At 41.8% G+C, this 19,081-nt stretch overlaps 1 protein-coding gene across 2 annotated transcripts; it reads right to left on the bottom strand.

Annotated features, from left to right (window-relative positions):
• Window positions 1-3,394: 3,394 nt before the first annotated feature.
• LOC119225145 (NLR family CARD domain-containing protein 3-like) lies at window positions 3,395-18,136 on the bottom strand. 2 transcript variants are annotated; one of them, XM_062562543.1, is made up of 11 exons: window positions 18,026-18,136; window positions 14,889-15,064; window positions 14,646-14,795; window positions 13,683-13,796; window positions 12,948-13,024; window positions 11,047-12,790; window positions 9,160-9,333; window positions 8,260-8,433; window positions 7,148-7,321; window positions 5,427-5,473; window positions 3,395-4,740 (listed from the first exon to the last, which is right to left on the bottom strand). In XM_062562543.1, the coding sequence occupies exons 2-11, from the start codon at window positions 14,954-14,956 to the stop codon at window positions 4,118-4,120; spliced, it is 3,345 nt and encodes a 1,114-aa protein (XP_062418527.1). In that variant the 5' UTR covers window positions 14,957-15,064; window positions 18,026-18,136; the 3' UTR covers window positions 3,395-4,117. The 2 variants fall into 2 exon arrangements, with proteins under 2 accessions (XP_062418527.1, XP_062418528.1); XM_062562544.1 differs by lacking the exon at window positions 8,260-8,433.
• Window positions 18,137-19,081: the final 945 nt, after the last annotated feature.

Genomic DNA, 19,081 nt, shown 5'->3' with positions numbered 1-19,081 from the left:
TCTTCTCAGTTCAAACATCCTAAACGGCAGGTCTATGGGGTCTTCTGATTCCTCTTTATTCTCTAGTATTTTGGAATTCTCCAAACATGCCTCATCCCTCCAGTGTCTGGCCTCATCGGTTAGGTTGTCAGAGCTGTGCACCTTCCTGAACGTGTGTGCTAGAAGTTCAGCCTTTTCTTCACTGCTGACCGCCATTTTGTCCCCACTGTTCATCACTGGTAACTTATAATTCCTTCTGACCCCCCCATTCTCCTGATCATGCCCCACACGTCTGACAGCTGGACCTCTCTTCCAATGCTGCGACAATATTGCCTCCAGAATGTGCGTTTTTGGGTTCTCATTGTTTTCCTTACTATTGCCTGTGCCCTCTTATAATGGATCAACGCCTCCTGGGAATGAAGTTGTTTCATTTTCCTGAATGCCTTATTTCTGTTTTTCATAGCTTTCCTACAGTCATTATTCCACCAGGGAACATTCTTGGTACGTTTGGTTCCTGCACTTTTAGGGATTGTCTCCTCAGCAGACCGAATTATTTCATGAACTAATTCACCATTAAATATATCTATATCCATTTGATAACCTTCTTTAATTCCCCCACATCTTGTTGCACTTATTTCTTTGTAACTATCCCAATTTGCTCGTTCTAACTTCCATTTAGGAATTTCCTCTCTCTTCTCATAATGCATTGTGTCCCCAACTTTAGTCACTACGGGGTAGTGGTCGCTGCCCATTGTCGTATGTTCTAGCCCTCTCCATGTGTTTACACCTGCTAAAGTACTGTTTACCAGTGTTAGGTCAAGTGCTGCCTCTGTATTTTGTATACTATTATATCGTGTTCCTTCCCCATTATTGAGACACACCAAACCGTGATCATCTAAAAATTCTTCCACCTCAGCACCATTTGTATCTGTGCTCTTGCTTCCCCATGATGTATTATGTGAGTTGAAATCCCCACACCATCTTACATTGATTTGTACTGCTCCCCTTACCTCCTCTAATATGCCTTTGCTTATCTTCCCACATGGATTATAAAAGTTAATTCTATCTATATCGCCTCTTTCAGTCCACACCTTAACCACAGTTGATTCATGCTCCGTGTTTACCTGCTTTATCTCATAACTCACCTCATTCTGTATGAATGTTGCTGCTCCTCCACCTTTGCCAGATTCCCGATCTCTTCTAAGTGCCCTTTAATCCCAAAATCCCATTGTGGTTTTAACCATGTCTCTTAAATACATATTACATTAGGTTTCTCAATTAAATTATCTATGTCTTTTTTAAACTCCTGTCCATTTGCTGTTAAGCTTCTCGCCTTCCATTGTAATATCATGAGCACCATTAGGAAGATCCAGCCCATGTCTGAGATGGTTGTGTTTCTTCATCTAGTGTGTCTCTGTTTCCCACTTTAGTCCTTCCACTTCCAAGTACTTTTCATCAGATCTGATAATTATTTTAATCCTTTCGTTGCGGCTTTTTGTCTGTGCCGAACAATTAATAACTTGCGCCACAAAGAGCACAAAGTCACTCTTTTTAACTAGCAGCGTTTCCTCCTTCAGTTTGTCGCATCCTTCACATTTCTCCCGGCCTTTGTTTTATTTTCCCTTGTTACCTGTGTGTCCCCTGAAACCTTCTTTGCTGCCTCTGCATAACTGATTCCTGACACACTTTGACTCGCTGTACCTGTGCTGCTCTTTTGCTCACCTCACATCCACCGCACGCTGAGCTGTGCAACATTTCAGCTTTGCTCCTTTGGCACATTTGCTGTACTCGTGGTCTCCTCCGCATCTTCCACACCTTTGGTTTCCTTTACACACAGCCGCCACATGTCACAATCTCTGACACTTGTAACATCTGAGTGGAGGGGGGATGTACGGCCTGACCTCATAACACAAGTATCCAATATAGATTGTTTCCAGTAGTTTCCCCTCCCCAAAAGTGATCAAGACGGAAAGGCTGTCACTTTTAATCCCATTTCTGTTCGATTTAATCCGTTTGACTTCAATTATTTTTGCATTAGTTACGTTTGTTTTAACATCGTCCTCGGATACATTGACTGGGACTCCTGAGATGACCCCCCTGACTAGTTTTTTGTCCCCAGCCATGGAACATTGCACTTTCTTGCTATTTATCGTATTCATCCTAATTGCTGTCCCTTGTTGTCCTCCATCCCTGCACATTATCAGCAATGATCCATTTCTCAGCACTTTAGCACTCTTTATCTCTTCATTTTCCTTATGTATAGATCTAGTGAGCCGGATTGGATTCCACTCACCAAAAGAAGCCCCTTCTTGCGTCAGTTTAACGATGACCTTGTATTCATCCCTCCTCCTCTCTGTTGCTTCTCCTCTATCAGCATATTCACTGTCATCCGATTGGTCACTTTGGATCTTTGGACGTTTCTTTTTCCGCACGGTCTCCCACTCTCTATCTTTCCCGCCACCTACTTCCATCTCGCCTGACTCGCTTCCTGCTACGTCACTTCCCTCTGCCACCTCCCGGTCCACGCCTCCCTTCCAGCGTAGCACCCCGGAAAAAAATCCTCCTCCCTTGTTGTTTGTGTCGCTGCGTGGTGGGTCTGTGTTTGGACACGTGACCTTCATGCTGAAAACGTGACTTTATTGTCGCATCTACGTGGCTTCACTCCCAGAGACGCAAGGAATCAAATATATATTTTACTATTAATGACAAAGTAGTAACGCAAAGTGACTTTGACAAGTAACTTTAATCTGATTACTGGTTTGGACGAACTAACGAGTTAGATTAATCGTTACTGGAACAGAGGTCAGATTACAATAACGTGTTACTGGAATCACTGATAATCATATTATACTTAAAGTTCAAATCAAGTTCTGAAATGTCATGTTTAAATGTGCGAATGAGACATTATCTAACGGAATCACTTTTGTGAATTTAGGAGAAATCTACAAACACACAAAGTACTAAAATAAACGAGGCTGAAATAAGGCGTTATGGAAGAAAAATAGATTATTGATTGTAAATGAAAAGCTTGATTTTGGTAAAAGTGTTTTCTTAAAACAAAAAACTACTTAAACTCGTTGAGGATCAATTAAATACAAACTCTTTTTGTATCTGTTTCTTTAATATTGTGTGCCCCCCCTTCCAAACCAGTTTAATGTCAGTTACACATCACTCCTCCATCCTGAGGAGCAGCTGGTGTTCTCTTGCATCATTAGAAGCACATGAAGCTGTTGAAAAGGAGGATTAAAGTCTCCTTTCTGCTCAGGTGAGTCCAATATTACAGGTAAACTAGAACCTACCTTTACCTGTTTTATTTAAATAACCATCTGAAGTTCATGTGGAGCATTCTGACTGTGAGATGCTGCTTCATATTTATTTCATGTCTCAAGTATTTTAGACAAACTGAACGATTGATTGAATCTATTTTATTTGATGTTGCAATGAAGAATTCACTCTGACACCTTCAGATTCCTGCTGGATTTGAAGCTTGGGAGAACTTTCTTAAATAGATGCTGTGAGGTTAAAGGTCATCACTTTGGAAATTAAACATTTGCTCCCAAATTATTATTATGAATGTGATGTTTGTTTGGATCTTGACAATAAAAAGCACTTTGATTCCATGGGATCGAATCCCACTGAGGCCTCGTTCCATCAGTCTGACGTCACATGTTTAATGTTGAAGAAACACATTCACTTTCCCAGAATGCTTCACTTTGAAGGAAGAAGAGTTCATGACACGATGCGACGAGCAGAACACTGCTCATTAAATACTTGGTGTTTAAATACGTTAATGACACAGTTTCCAATGAAAGTAATTTATTAACATTAGAAAGATACAAATATATTCCTGTTAACCCAAAGTAACACATGAAGTGATTATAATATAGTTAATAAAAACCTGATAGTAGCTGATATCTGTCATTAAATCTTTTCTTCAGAGGTTAACTGAAGCTTTTAAAAGGTTCTTTTTCAGAACAAACCTGATTATGTCAAATTATATTTGATTTCACTGAACAGATTTTGAGAGATTGGAAAATTTGCTCAAAAAGAATTATACATTTATATTTCCCTTATATTTGTCATTACAAATGGTTCTTGAAAAAAACATCACCTTCATCAACATCATGTACAGACTGAACTATGTGGTGAGCAGAGAGGAAGGTTCTCCACCAGGAGGAGACTCTCCCTCCTGCAGAGAGGAAGGTTCTCCACCAGGAGGAGACTCTCCGTCCTGCAGAGGACACACAGACACTGAGGAACCAGGACAGAGAAAGAACCCAGGATAAAGAGGTTCAGTGAATGTGGTGCTGAAGGTGTGGAGGTGGATCAGTGTGTCAGAGGAGACTCTGTAGAAGGACAGAGAGCCAGCAGGACAGTCCACATACACTGCTGCTCTACCAGAGGAGGAGGAGGAGGAGGTGATGGGTGTTTCTGTCTTATTGTGACAGACATAGTAACCTTTATCAGAGCGTCTCAGACTCCAGGACTGATCATTGTATCCAAACAAACAGGCATCACTGTTTCCTTTCCTCCTGATTCCTCTGTAACTCACTGATACATCAACTCCTCTTCTCCACTCGACCTCCCAGTAACAGCGACCAGTCAGACCAGTTCTACACAGCAGCTGAGGCCAGTAGTCAAATCTGTCTGGATGATCAGGATATGACTGAACCTCCTTCACACGTGTCACCTTCCTGTTGTTGTCAGACAGTTTGAGTCTTCTGTTTACTGTGTTTGTGTCGATTGTGAGTTCACAGGAATCTGATGAGAGAACAAGACACAAAACAGCTGCAGTTATTAATCATCAACATTAGGATGAACAAATAAAGAAAGTTAGTTTATAAATGGGTTTATTATTGATAAACTATTATTGTGAGACTACAAACGAACACCAGCACACAGAATATGTGTCGATGTAATTAGGGATCATAGTTTCAAAAACAGGGTTACAAACAACACACAATTATCAAAGAAGTGTTTAATCTGTTTAGTCAAAATGAATGAAAGCTGTTGGAATGAAGCATGAGTGACTGATCTGAAAGAATTTAACTCAACAAGCAATTTGGGTTTAACTATGAGGGGTAATTAATTAGTTTATTAAAGGCTAAAGGAAATGTATGAAGTAACTCCTCAATGTGTCAAAGAGAATCAGGTGACAGTGAAATGTTGTGAATGTGGGAGAAACGTTGGGGGCCAACAAGGAACCTTAAAGGTTATTCCTCCTCTTTTGAGCAACTCAAACAACTTCAAGAACACACAGTGTTAAATGAAATATTGATCTGGGATATATATGGATTATGCACTTTACTCAAATACAAGGGTATAAAGATTGTATATTCGGTTTGGTCTTTAATTTAAAAGAAGATGCTCATAATTGAAGATTTACAACTTCATTTTCACACAAACAAGCGGATTATAAAGGACATTTTACAACAAAGCTCACTTACACTTCCTCAGACCTGGTCTCAACCATCGGACTCCAGCAGGCTCCACCCTGAAAGGAGGAGCAGCATGAGACATGGACATCACATCACTCTCATACACACTGCTTTGTCCTTCATGTCCACATGGACCACCTCTTCTTCTTCTACTGCAGTGGAGCTTCTTCTGATTGGCTGATGACCACAGCTCATTATGTTCACTCATTCATCCTCTATTACTATTGTGGTGGAATTTTATGGATAATGTCCTTGTGAGAAATCAAAAGTATCACAAACTTGTTCATAATTGATTATTTAATACTAACTAGAATATAAAAAATCTGAAAGAATAAGTCATCAACACAAGCTGTCTGTGTCTAGCTGATAAATGCTCTTCTTCTGACTCAGTGGGTCTGCTGGTTGCTTCTCAGCAGGAAGTGAACTGTGTCTTCATCACAGCTTGTTGGATGAAAGCAGCTTCTGATGGAAACACTGAGACTGAACCAAACAGGAAATGTACCGAGGTCGGGTCTGGTCTTGTTGGAGGGACACTGCTCGCCGTTGTAATGTCGCTAAATGGGTGAGACTTGAGACCTTAGACTCGCCTTGACGAGGCACCGCAGGGAGACGAAGGGCCCAAATCTCAATGTATTTTAGGACGCTGAAGTTATAATGTCACTCATTAACTTCATCAGTGATTGGTTGACTGCTTCTTAGACCCTTTGGGACCCGAACTGAAACATCTGATTCATGCAGACAAGCAGAGAGGATGAGAGCAGGAAAAGTATCCAATTTGCGCAAATCTTAATTTACAAATATTATCAGGTATATAATCCATGTTTCAAAAACACAAATATTGACTATTTGTAAAATGTATTTTTAATATAATCAAAAATCATATATGCACATATGCATTTTTTACCATCACTCAAGGGGGGGCCACGCCCCAATGCCCTCAATGGAGCAGCCACCACTGACCACTCGTATCTTCCATGGAACTGTCTCTCAGTGCAAAGCACTAAATCCACATAAACTCCTTTAAAACACCAAACAACTGCTGTGAGGATCCATCAAGACACTTTGAACAGATTGTTTCCTTGAAGGTTGGTATTTTAATAATAACGTCTGGACTAAAGGACAACACACAGTGGAGGCAGATGACGATCATTGTGGTGTACTAAATAACTAGATGAGGCACGCGTTTAACTGTTTAATAGGAGATGTCAGGACACAAGACACGAGGCTCGGCATGAGGGAAAATTGCTCGTTTTTCCTTACTTCCGACATGCGCAGAATACCCACAAACTAACAACGGCAAGTCTTCAGGGACAACTTTAATGCACGTATTAAATAGTACACCACAATCATCTAAACATCCAAGTGTTGTTTGACTCACAAACCTGCAGCATGACGACGTTGACTCACATCAACCCTCCATGATGTCATCAACGTGTCAGGATTCACCACTGTCCTCTCTTATAATGTGGAAACAAGACACGGCTCCAGAGAAACAAGCCTTTCATCACCTTCCTCCCTGTTTAGGTTCATCTTGGCTACTGTTCCTCACTACTTCTGTCTGTATTGATGTTCTGATGTGGGACACAAACAGTTTGATGAGTCTCTGGTAGTTTGAGGTCAGCTTGGTGTCTCAGGGTCACATTAACCAGACTGACAGTGGGACAGAGAAAAGGTTTCCAGCTCTCCCTCCTCTACCAGACTGATGGTCTGTGGCTGCAGCCTCTTCATACCTGAGAGTCTCCAGTCTCCAGTGTGGATCCTTCAGTCCAGCAGAAAGCAGCTTCACTCCTGAGTCTCCTGGATGGTTGTAGCTCAGGTCCAGCTCTCTCAGGTGGGAGGGGTTGGAGCTCAGAGCTGAGGCCACAGAAGCAAAGCCTTCCTCTGTGATCAGACAGCCTGACAGCCTGCAGACACACAACAACACACATGTCACATGATGTGAGGGAGCTGTGAGGGCTGGAAGGTCACTGCAGGACTGAGATACTGTCGGCTACTGAGGGGTCACATGATCATTGTTACTGACTTGTTTTTTTAGTCTCGACCAAACACCCACTAATGTACATCATCAATTTAATAACATTTCTGATAACTATGAATGATAACTACCTTGTGTAAAACACTAACAAACCGTAGCACTAACAAATCGTAGAACTTAAATTGTACTTATAATGGCACTCTTCTATAACATGTTTTGAAACTGCTTATTTGATGAAAATTGTACTTTCTTGTTACTTGTTCTTCTGAGTTTGTATCTCTATGTGGAAATGCACTTATTGTAAGTCGCTTTGGATAAAAGCGTCAGCTAAATGACTATGAGTGAGCTCCAAAATGTATAGTGGTATAATGTATAAATTGTTCAAAATGTTCAAAATAAACTCTACAACTGTGATTCTCAACCATAGGGCCGCGGCCCCCGATTGGGCCACGAGCTCCACCTAGAGGGCCGCAAAACACTTTCCATTTGTACCCGTTTGCCGCATGAATTTTTAAAAGAATGGAAATTGGGCTACAGATGCAGAATATTTTCATTTGCACTTTATTTGATTTTCTATACATTTTATTTAATATTGTATTACTCCATGTAATTAATGTAATACATGGCTCAGGCCTTTCAAATGATTATTATTTAGTTAATCCAATACAGTGTTAATATTTGAATGGACCCGAGGCTATTTTGTACTTAAAAAGTTGGAAACCGAGGTTAAAACGTTTAAGAGCCCCTGCTCTACAACATGTTAATGGAAATATTTCAAATTTATATATGTATATATTTGATTTAAATTGTTCAAGCAGAAAGAATTGTATATGTAGCATTGATGTAAATAAAACATTAAATCCTGACCTGAGAGTCTCCAGGTCACAGTGTGGACTCTTCAGTCCAACAGACAGCAGCTTCACTCCTGAATCCTGCAGGTCGTTGTTACTCAGGTCCAGATCTCTCAGGTTGGAGGGGTTGGAGCTCAGAGCTGAGGCCACAGAAGCAACGCCTTCATTTGTGATCAGACAGCCTGACAGCCTGCAGACACAAAACAACACACATGAAAATGGAGATGTGATTATGGGGGTCAGATCAGTCAGAATAATTGCAAATGCATACAGAACAAATGCACAAATGCAAAACGGAAGATTCACAAATGTATTCGATTTACAAATCCACACAGAAAGATTTACAAATACTTTTTAATGCACATATCAATCAATTATTATAAATTTTTGCGGAAGTGTGTGAGGGCTGGAAGGTCACTGCAGTACTAGAGATACTGTCGGCTACTGAGGGTCACCTTAAAATTGGTACTTACTGGTTTCCAGTCACAACCAAACACTCAGTAATGTACAACAATCAACAATCTGATGACTTTACTGATAAATATGACTGATTTCAAATATTTCTATTTGGCAGACACAAAACAACACACATGTCACATGATGTGAGGGAGCTGTGAGGGCTGGAAGGTCACTGCAGTACTGAGATACTGTCAGATACTGAGGGGTCACATGATCATTGTTACTGACTTGTTTTCTGCCTCGACCAAACACCCACTAACGTACATCATCAATTTAATAACATTTCTGATAACTATAAGTGAGCTCCAAAATGTCTAGTTGTAAAATGATGTTATAAATAAACGTTTGTTACATGTTAATGTAAATATTTGAAATATATATTGGATTTAAATTGTTCAAGCAGAAAGAATCGTATATGTAGCATTGATGTAAATAAAAACATTGATTGAATCCTGACCTGAGAGTCTCCAGGTCACAGTGTGGACTCTTCAGTCCAGCAGACAGAAGCTTCACTCCTGAATCCTGCAGGTTGTTGTTACTCAGATCCAGATCTCTCAGACTAGAGGACTGGGAGCTGAGGACTGAGGACAGAGCTTCACAGCTTCTCTGTGAGAGGTTACAGCCACTCAGTCTGAAGAAATAACCAACAAGAAGAAATTTAACATTCATGTTAAAATTAAATGCTCTTTGATGATGAGTCTGAAGTAAAACAATCAGTAGGAGCAAAATCAATTTGTTCAGTGTATATAAATTATTTTGCTCTATGTTGCCCTGGGTGGAAACATTATGCCCACTAACTGATGATGAGGTGTCCTTGCTCTCAGCTGGAGGAGAGGGAAGACGGGGCTGAGGTTTGTATCAAGAAATGACAGAATTAAGTGGAAGTAGAGAGGGCCGATAAAGAGAAAACCAAGGTAGTGAACCGTCAATCAGACATTCTTTTTCTTACTATTTTTCCGGCTGTTTCAGTGACGTGTGGTGAGGTTGGTGGGTGGAGGCACTGACTCTTTCAAAGTCAGATTTACTAATTCAACAAAGTGGCATAAATTCACCATTCAACTGGCTGCTTGCACATTGACTACTGGTTATGTTTCATATCCCATATCATGTATTCTTTCATAATACGGGTCCATGAAATCAAGTGTTCTGATTGGTTGAGAGTCACGGGGTGTACTGAATTGAGCCATTATGCACCTGTTTCAGTGCGGTGATCAAAATAACATTATGAAATACAGTGCCATTATGAAATACAGTGCCATTATGAAATAAAGTGCCATTATGAAATAAAGTGCCATTATGAAATAAAAAAAATGTGTACTTATAAAATAAAAGTACCATGAAATAATTAAAAGTATTTAACATTTACGTTTATTGCCTCATTTATTTATTTCACGATATATTTCAAATGCATATTTCATTTATTTATGTATTTATTCATTTATTTAATTTTAAATAAAACGGCATTCCATACTGTTAATGAATGAGACATCTTGCAAGGAGACCTGGAATGTACAAACTAATGTCAATCTCCTTGCTAATCATCAACCAACTTCTGGTGCTAGGCTACCACATGTGAAGTTCCCAATATTGTTGGTCTGTTGAATAGAAACGTTCTGTAGGCTGATGAAATGCGAGACACAACGTTTAGTGTCTACAACTTGTGTTGTACTGTAAGGCAGCTGTTTACTATGTCACGGACAAAGTGACATAAAACGTTATTTAAAAGCAATAACGTTTGCCAACAACACCCTTGAACAGTACATTATTTACGATAAAGTACAGCCTTTCGTACATTATTGCTTAAATATTATACGTTTGCTACTTGACTGTTTTAGCTAGCACATGCTAACAATGCCATCTGTCTGTAATACTTGAAGATAAACAACAGCAGAAGCAGGCTGTGTGCTCAACACGCCCCCTTCAGGGAGACGGAGGTACTGACTCAGCCTCCAGCAGTGAAAAGCAGGAAGGGAGGCGCACAGTCCAGCTGCCTCCTCACCGCATATTCACTGCGACGTTATGTCAAATTAACAAGACTAAAATACATGAAATACAGGACCCAGGCTATGGCGTGTCAGGACATGTGATACAACTTTGAAAATAGTAATTTAAAAAAAATATATATATATGTTCTTTTTTAATCTTTTTTTTTACATTTCATGATGACATAGGGGAGGCACTGCCTCCAGTGACCGCACGTCACTGGGCTGTTTGTACAGCTTTTCTGTGAGAGGTTACTACCACTCAGTCTGAAGAGACAACAATGAAGAGAATCTGAACAATTAGTAGAAAAGATGGCATCATGTTGAAGTTCTGATGTATGAATCAAACTCTCTGTACTTACAGAGCTTTGTTGGAGGCTTTGACCACTGGCAGCAGCCTCAGAAGAGCCTCCTCTGAAGCAGAGTATTTCTTCAGGTCAAACACCTCCAGATCTTCTTCTGATGACAGTAAGATGAAGACCAGAGCTGACCACTGAGCAGGAGACAGTTCATCTGTGGAGAGACGTCCTGAACTAATGGACAGTTGGATCTCCTCCACTAGAGAAACATCATTTAGTTCATTCAGACAGTGGAACAGATTGATGCTTTTCTCTGGAGACACATTCTCACTGATCTTCTCCTTGATGTACTGCACTGTTCTCTGATTGCTGAGTGAGAGACTTCCTGTCTGTGTCAGCAGACCTTGTAGGAGAGTCTGATTGGTCTTCAGGGAAAGACCCAGGAGGAAGCGGAGGAACAAGTCCAGGTGTCCATTAGGACTCTGTAAGGCCTGGTCCACAGCACTCTGGTAGAGACGTTTTGGTTTGTTTCTCTCTTTTTTTCCTAACAGCAGATTGACACGAGAGCTGATGAAGGTCAGATGGACATGAAGAGCAGCCAGAAACTCCTGAACACTCAGATGTACGAAGCAGAACACCTTGTCCTGGTACAGTCCGCTCTCCTCTCTAAAGATCTGAGTGAACACTCCTGAGCACACTGAGGCTGCTTTGATATCGATGCCACACTCTGTCAGGTCGGATTCATAGAAGATCAGGTGGCCTTTCTGCAGCTGATCAAAGGCCAGTTTTCCCAGAGACTCGATCATCTTCCTGCTCTCTGGACTCCAGTGTGGATCCGTCTCAGCTCCTCCATCGTACTTGACCTTCTTCACTTTGGACTGAACCACCAGGAAGTGGATGTACATCTCAGTCAGGGTCTTGGGCAGCTCTCCTCCCTCTCTGGTCTTCAACTCCACTTCCAGAACTGTAGCAGTGATCCAGCAGAAGACTGGGATGTGGCACATGATGTGGAGGCTTCTTGAGGTCTTGATGTGAGAGATGATCCTGCAGGCCTGCTCCTCATCTCTGAACCTCTTCCTGAAGTACTCCTCCTTCTGGGGGTCAGTGAACCCTCTGACCTCTGTCACCATGCCAACACACTCAGGAGGGATCTGATTGGCTGCTGCAGGTCGTGTGGTTATCCAGAGGTGAGCGGAGGGAAGCAGCTTCCCCCTGATGAGGTTTGTGAGGAGCACATCCACTGAGGAGGTCTCTGTGACATCAGTCAGGATCTCATTGTTGTGGAAGTCCAGAGGAAGTCGACACTCATCCAGGCCGTCAAAGATGAACACAACCTGGAACTCTTCAAACCTGCAGATTCCTGCTGCTCTGGCTTCACTGAAGAAGTGATGAACAAGTCCCACCAAGCTGAACTTCTTCTTCAGCACATTCAGCTCTCTGAAGGTGAATGGAAATGTGAACTGTATGTCCTGGTGGTCTTTGTCTTCAGCCCAGTCCAGAGTGAACTTCTGTGTTAAGACTGTTTTCCCAATGCCAGCCACTCCCTTAGTCATCACTGTTCTGATTGGTTCCTCTCCTCCAGCTGAGGCTTTGAAGAGGTCTTCTTGTCTGATGGTTGTTTCTGGTCCGGCTGGTTTCCTGGATGCTGTTTCAATCTGTCTGACCTCATGTTCTTCATTGACCTCTGCAGTCCCTCCCTCTGTGATGTAGAGCTCTGTGTAGATCTCATTCAGAATGCTTGGGTTTCCTGCTTTAGCGATGCCCTCAAACACACACTGGAACTTCTTCTTCAGGTTGGATTTGAGTTCTGAATGAAGACAACAAAGAAGATCAATGAGTCAAAGAATAGATTTCAACATGTCCTTTCCTCAGAGAATGACTATGAATATATTCTGTCCATCTCTTGAGACATTAGTGAAGGTCTCATTCATCATCATGGTAAGTCTTTAGAGAAACCATCTTACTGCTCTGCAGACGCTCAGCCAGCTCCTCCTGCTTCATTCTCCTCAGAAACTGCACTGAGATCGTCCCAAATTCCTCTCTGTGGAGGAACCATTAACAAACAGTTAAAGATATTGGCTTCTGTCATGATTGATCATCATGAAAACCAGATGCTGAAGACTGTCGATGACGGACAGTTTATTAGTTGCGTGACAGTTTTCAGTTTAATCTGTTTTTAGTTCTTACACTGTGTGTCACGGTTTGGGTTTTCTTTCTGTTTTACTTTGTAGTTTCATGTCTCGTGTTCCTGGGTTAACTTCACTTCCTGCCTTGACCTGTCTTCCCCGGTGATTGTGTGCAGTGTGGATGATTGTTTCCACCTGTGTCCAATCACCTGCACCTCCCCTGTGTATTTAAGCCCTGTGCGTCTTGTGTCCCTTGTTGCGTCATTGTTTGCTTGTGTGCATGTTGTTGGTGTTTGTCCCTCGTCCCTGTGCCACTTATTTTGGATTCATTAAAGAACACTTGTAACTCTGTGTCTGAGTCCTGTCTCTTCCTGCACCACCCTCCTGACGCAGTGGGTCACAAAAACAACTCTGCATCTGATACAAAGTCTTATAAAACCATTTAGATAAAGATAATGAGTTCTGTTATGATTGATCGTTATTGAAAAACTTAAACAATGCGTGAACATTTCTGTAATTCATTATCGAGTACTTGAACAATTCTTCATCTGTTTCATCTGTTTGAGAACTTACTTTGGGCCATGAGAATGACGTCCATCTTTGAAGTTTAAAGGATAATCTTTAGATTGATCACTCTTCATGGACACACAGCTGGGTTCAGGAGACTTTCTTCTCTGCTGATGTGAACTGAAAGAAACACTAAGATTACATCATCATTTAATCATGAAGCATCAGCTCACATTGTATTCGTACCATAAAATGATCCTCTCTGTGGAGGAAGTAGCTCACATTGTTTATACATCTGAGAATGTTTACAGTTTATGACTCACACTTAAATACATACAGAACAGGGGGTTTATTGCACAAAAGTAGAATAAAGAAATCCAGGATAAGTGATAAAGTGCCGCTTGACTATCTTTCTAAAATAAAGTGCACAAAACAAACAAGACTGGAAAAGATCCTGGAAACAGGTCAAGTTAATTATAGAAACATTTTAAAGGCTGGTAACATTTTTCATCTAAACTGATTTTAGCAGATAAAAAAGGATAATTTGTCTGGCACTGGGGGGTCCAGCACCATGCAGGCTTCACCCTGAGGAATTGGCCCGTCTCCATATCAGAGCTTCTTCATCCAACACCTGCTTCATAAATGAGCATCAAGGTGCAGGATGAAACACTGGTAAATGGGACTTTATATATCACCCTCATAATGTTTACAAATGTTCACTCCTCATTGTGCAGTTTTGTCCACCAGTGGGGGAACAAGGTAAAAGCCCATGATGTGATGTCTGGATGTGGACCACATGACTCCCTGTAGTGGTCCAGGTCTACTGGTCCTGCTGGTCCCACTGAGAATCAACAGCTCAGTCTTTCAGCTCACTGTTTTCTTCAGTGTGGTTTAGTCCCAACAGGTCTCACCAAGCCCTCCATGAAGCTCTCCCTCCCTCACTGGACACTGCTGAAGGGCCCTGGAGCAAAAAACCCAGAACCCAGAGAGTCTGATAGAAACACCTCATCATCAGCCTGAGACCCTCACCTTGCATCAACAGAGGGACGGCCATCTTTGAAGAATATACGATTCTCCATGGACTGGTTACTCTTCAAGGACACACAGCTTGGTTCAGGTCCTGATCCAGGACCAGGTTCAGGATCAGGTCCATATCCAGGTCCAGGTCTCTGAGGGATCCTGGTTACACACGTAGAACCAGAGTCAGTGAATCAAAGACGTTGGGACGTGGAGTCTGATAGAAACACCTCATCATCAGCCTGAGACCCTCACCTTGCATCAACAGTGCGGCGTCCATCTTTGCAGTTTGTAACATCCTCCATAGACTCGTACCGCTCCATGGACACACAGCTTGGTTCAGGTCCCGGTTCAGGATCGAGTCGGGTTGCTAGGCAACTCTAACTCATACCACACCTCAGTTCACACCTTCACACCTTCACACCAACCTGCTGGGAGAGCTCACACATTCTTTATCTTCATCAAATAAACAGAGCTCATTCACCTCAACACTAAAACTCTTACAGAACACTTTGTGTTGTTGTCATCTGTTTTGACTTCTTTAGAAAGACCTTCTTTAGACCATTAACATGTCAAGAGACGTCATTTTAAATGCTCACCCTGTAATGAGGGTTAAAGGCTAAAGGACTGTATCTGTAACTTGGGGACGTGTGACAACAGTGATGCATCGATCAGACTACAGAGCATTATTGCAGGTGTGGTTGTGTAATAATTCTGTGTGTGAGTGTGAGAGAGAGAGAGAGAGAGAGAGAGAGAGAGAAAGAGAGAGAGAGAGAGAGTCGTCCTACAATAAATCAGAAAGAAATATCAGCACACTGACAATACTGAACAATGAGCAATAACGTCTGCATCTAACTGTGGGTTTACATCACTTCATCCACAGCTTTCCCAGTTATTATGTCCCTACTGGTTTCTACACCAACTGGTTTCCCTACACATGTGTGTTTGTGTTCACTTCACAGCAGCAACTGTGTTGCCAGTGTTCAGACCAGGGCCCTGTTCCTGCAACCCAGTCTCCAAAAAAAGCGTGAAATGGCTACGTTGGTCCACCGTAATAAACGTAGTCGTGTTACGTTTCCCCCCAAAATAGCGTTACTAGGTTACGTTTCTTTTGGCCCATTCATTTACATTGCTTTGCAAATAGGTCACGTGACTATCAAGTTTCCCGTTAGCGGAAAGAAAATAATGGCGGACGGTCGGCATATTATCTGTGAAAACACAATATACGGCGCATTATTAAAAAAAAAGCACTTCCAGTGGGGGCGTTACAGTAAAGAAGCGTTCAGCCTTAAAGCCACTAATCGCCAAACAAAACAAACACAAAGCACTCGAATCACATTATGACTTTTAAAACATAAATTGCCTTATTTTTATGAGTTTTCAATGAAAGAATGCATAATTCCTGGGGGTAGGGCTGCCAACCGTCCCGTGACATCCCGAATTATGTGCAATTTTGATTTGTCCAGCTCTTTGACAGCTCCGGTCCCGACTGCCAATCACAGCCTCCTAAGTCAATGACGCGCGTAGAACTCCCGGTTGTTGTGAAGTTGTGCGGGTGCAAGTCCGGCCGCCGACCGCTAGCTCCATAGAGCAAGTTGGGGCCCCTGGACCGTACACTGCTGGGCATTTACACACTAAAACTGTCATATTTATGAAAGCAAAAGGTTTATTTTGAAATGTATTGTTGTCATGATACAAGGGAACATAAGTGAGTGTGTTTGGATGTGAAAATCAGTATATATATTTTGATATTTGTATAGGACACACAAAAAAAGAAGAAACTCAGTTTCGCTTGGGAAAAATCTACTTACAGGGGCTTTATCCCCATAAAGCATAAAGCACGAAGCCTGGAAGTCTCCGTTATGTTAGCCTAGTGTGTGGACAGTATATATGTAAAGATTTTACTTTTATTGAGTAAAGCAGAACAAATAGCCAGTAAAAGTAGGAGACGTATGGAGCAAGAAACGACGCTCCGCTCTGAGGGTGAAGCCCCGCCCCCTTTCCCATGTAAACAAGACGTAATGTTTTGAAAGAGACACAGACGCGCTAAGCGTCTAGCATTCGAGCCCCCGGGAATTATGCATTCTTTCATTGAAAGATTTTTTTTTAATAGTGCGCCGTTTAAGGCGTTGCGTAGCCACGCTTTCCCAAAGGGACACTCAAATCTTCGCAGAAACGAATAAACGGAAGGTCTTCTACAGTCTCTGATAGAAGATTATGAAAGAATAGCGCATACTTCTCGCTAGAAATGCCATCGAAATGCATACAAATGCTGATGCTTTCTTAAAATATTGTGTTTTTCACGGATAATATGCTGACCGTCCGCCATGATTTTCTTTTCGCTAACGGGAAACTTGATAGTCACGTGACCTATTTGCAAAGCAATGTAAATGAATGGGCCAAAAGAAACGTAACATAGTAACGTTATTCTGGGGGAAAACGTGACATGACTACGTTTATCACGGTGGACCAACGTAGCCATTTCACGCTTTTTTTGGAGACTGGGTTGGGTTCCTGGGACACCCTCTCTAATCCTTCACCATGGTCACCCTGACATGTTGTGAACAGGTATCATTACAAGACCTCTGCTCACTATGACATGATATCATTGCAGTTTTTACAACACGGACAAACTTTTTCATTTCTAAGTACGCACCCAAAGCTGCAAACCTCAGGAAACACTGACCTTGATTATTCACGGCTGTTTGGGTCCATCAAAGAAAGCGATTTGGGCAACTTATCATGAATAATTACTGAGAATGAAAGGCTGAGCAATAACAGCATTAAAACCTATATGTTGAAGATGCATGCAAGGCAGCAAATGCTGTGTTTCTTTGCAAAGGACCATTTATTTTTCTCTCAATATTTCAGAGATACATGTTTTACAAGATGAAAATTATCATCATCTTCCAGCAGATGGAGCTGTGCCGTTTCTCATTTCGATCTCCTTCAGAGTCCAGAAGTCAGTAAAACACAGACCAGTAAGATGACATGTAGCTGTCCTGATAGGAGACACGGTGGTTACTATGGTAACATGGGAAAGGGTTGTTCACTTCACCATGTGATCAGTTAGTAAAAGGTTGACTAAACCTGGTGATCAACGAGAGAAAAACTGAACACTAAAGAAAACAAACACATTCAAACACTCTAAAAAGTGACTAAAAGTGACTGGGTCCTAGTGCCCCTCTGTCTACAACCTTACCCTCCTCATCAGTAACAGTCCTCACAGACCCCAGATCAGATTGAGCTCCTCATCTTCATCACAGTGTCATCATTCAGACTAACAGCAGCTTCTTCCTGCTCACACAGGAGCCATCTTGTTTCCCAGCTTTAAACAATCACACGTTCACAACCATCAATGATGTCATTCCACCAATCACAGCTCCACTTACTGATCTTGTAGACATGAACTTCCTCAGTGAGCAGCTCTCTTCTGTCCTCAGCAGGTCTGTAGAAAAGGAGCTCCGTGCTTCACTTCAGCTTCCATCAGACGGAGTGAAGTGACGTAGATTTTGGTTTTGTCCTCACGCCACTCCACGGAGGATCAGGTTGAACCTGTTGGGGCAGGAAAACTTACCAACGTATCAGCCTGAATCTACATGTAGTCACATGCAGTGTTCATCTGGTGCGTCGTCTACTTCCTCATCACAAGGCAGCTTGAACCTTCTGGCAAATGTTTTCATTTACTTTTATAATTATAATTTGGGGACGGTAAAAGGCGCAATGCGCCAAAAAGGATGAAGAAGAGAAGAGCTGCATCACTGTCTGACTTGGTTAAGATGGCGGCTAGGCGAGAAAATTCAAACTAACATCAGCAAACTAATCGATTCAAACCGCAAAGCCTGCAGTAATTTAACAGTTTTAAAAAAATAAGTCTCTCCGTACCATTTTATTCTGGACATTTTCTGACTTTCAGTAAAGACAACTTAGGTCTATTGAGATTTGTTTTTTGATAGTTAGGCCATCAGGGCAGTAAGAAGACAACATACAGTGAAGGAAAACATTTTTTTATTAATGTATATAAAATGATCAAAATATGTTATAGGAGCTCAGTGAACCTTTGTTTAGCTACTGAGGTGTCTCTACCTTCAGGGTTGACCTGGGTGACGCAGCGTTGATGAGCCCTCTGCACGTTGCTGTTTGTTTCGGGGTGTGAAACATTAGAAAAGAGTCCACTGCTATGATTTAAAGTCACTTTATTCTTGGTTTCCAGGCAAAAGTTCGTAGCGGAATTCCAACATCCGGTTTAGCGGTCAAACACCGGACAAACGCCATGAATGCACAACCTAAATACCTCATTAGTGCTTAGTGGACCGCCGCCCAGTGTTCACAACGAGTAACACAGTTCCCACATTACACCCATATTTGGCTCCTACAATGTGGACATCCAAGGCGCTCCATTAGACTTCTCCTTTGGTGAAGGCCTTCTATAAGATTTAGATTTTTTC

The sequence above is a fragment of the Pungitius pungitius genome, chromosome 5, assembly GCF_949316345.1.
Source record: "Pungitius pungitius chromosome 5, fPunPun2.1, whole genome shotgun sequence".
Lineage (NCBI taxonomy): Eukaryota > Metazoa > Chordata > Actinopteri > Perciformes > Gasterosteidae > Pungitius > Pungitius pungitius.
This window is presented reverse-complemented; position numbering and strand designations above follow the sequence as displayed.

Coding starts and splice junctions, on each gene's coding strand:
- LOC119225145 (XM_062562543.1), bottom strand. CDS start 14,956: ATGGAGCGGTACGAGTCTATGGAGGATGTTACAAACTGCAAAGATGGA. Junction 14,796..14,888: donor CGCCGCACTGTTGATGCAAG/GTGAGGGTCTCA, acceptor GTGTGTAACCAG/GATCCCTCAGAGACCTGGAC. Junction 4,741..5,426: donor GAGACCAGGTCTGAGGAAGT/GTAAGTGAGCTT, acceptor TTCTCTCATCAG/ATTCCTGTGAACTCACAATC.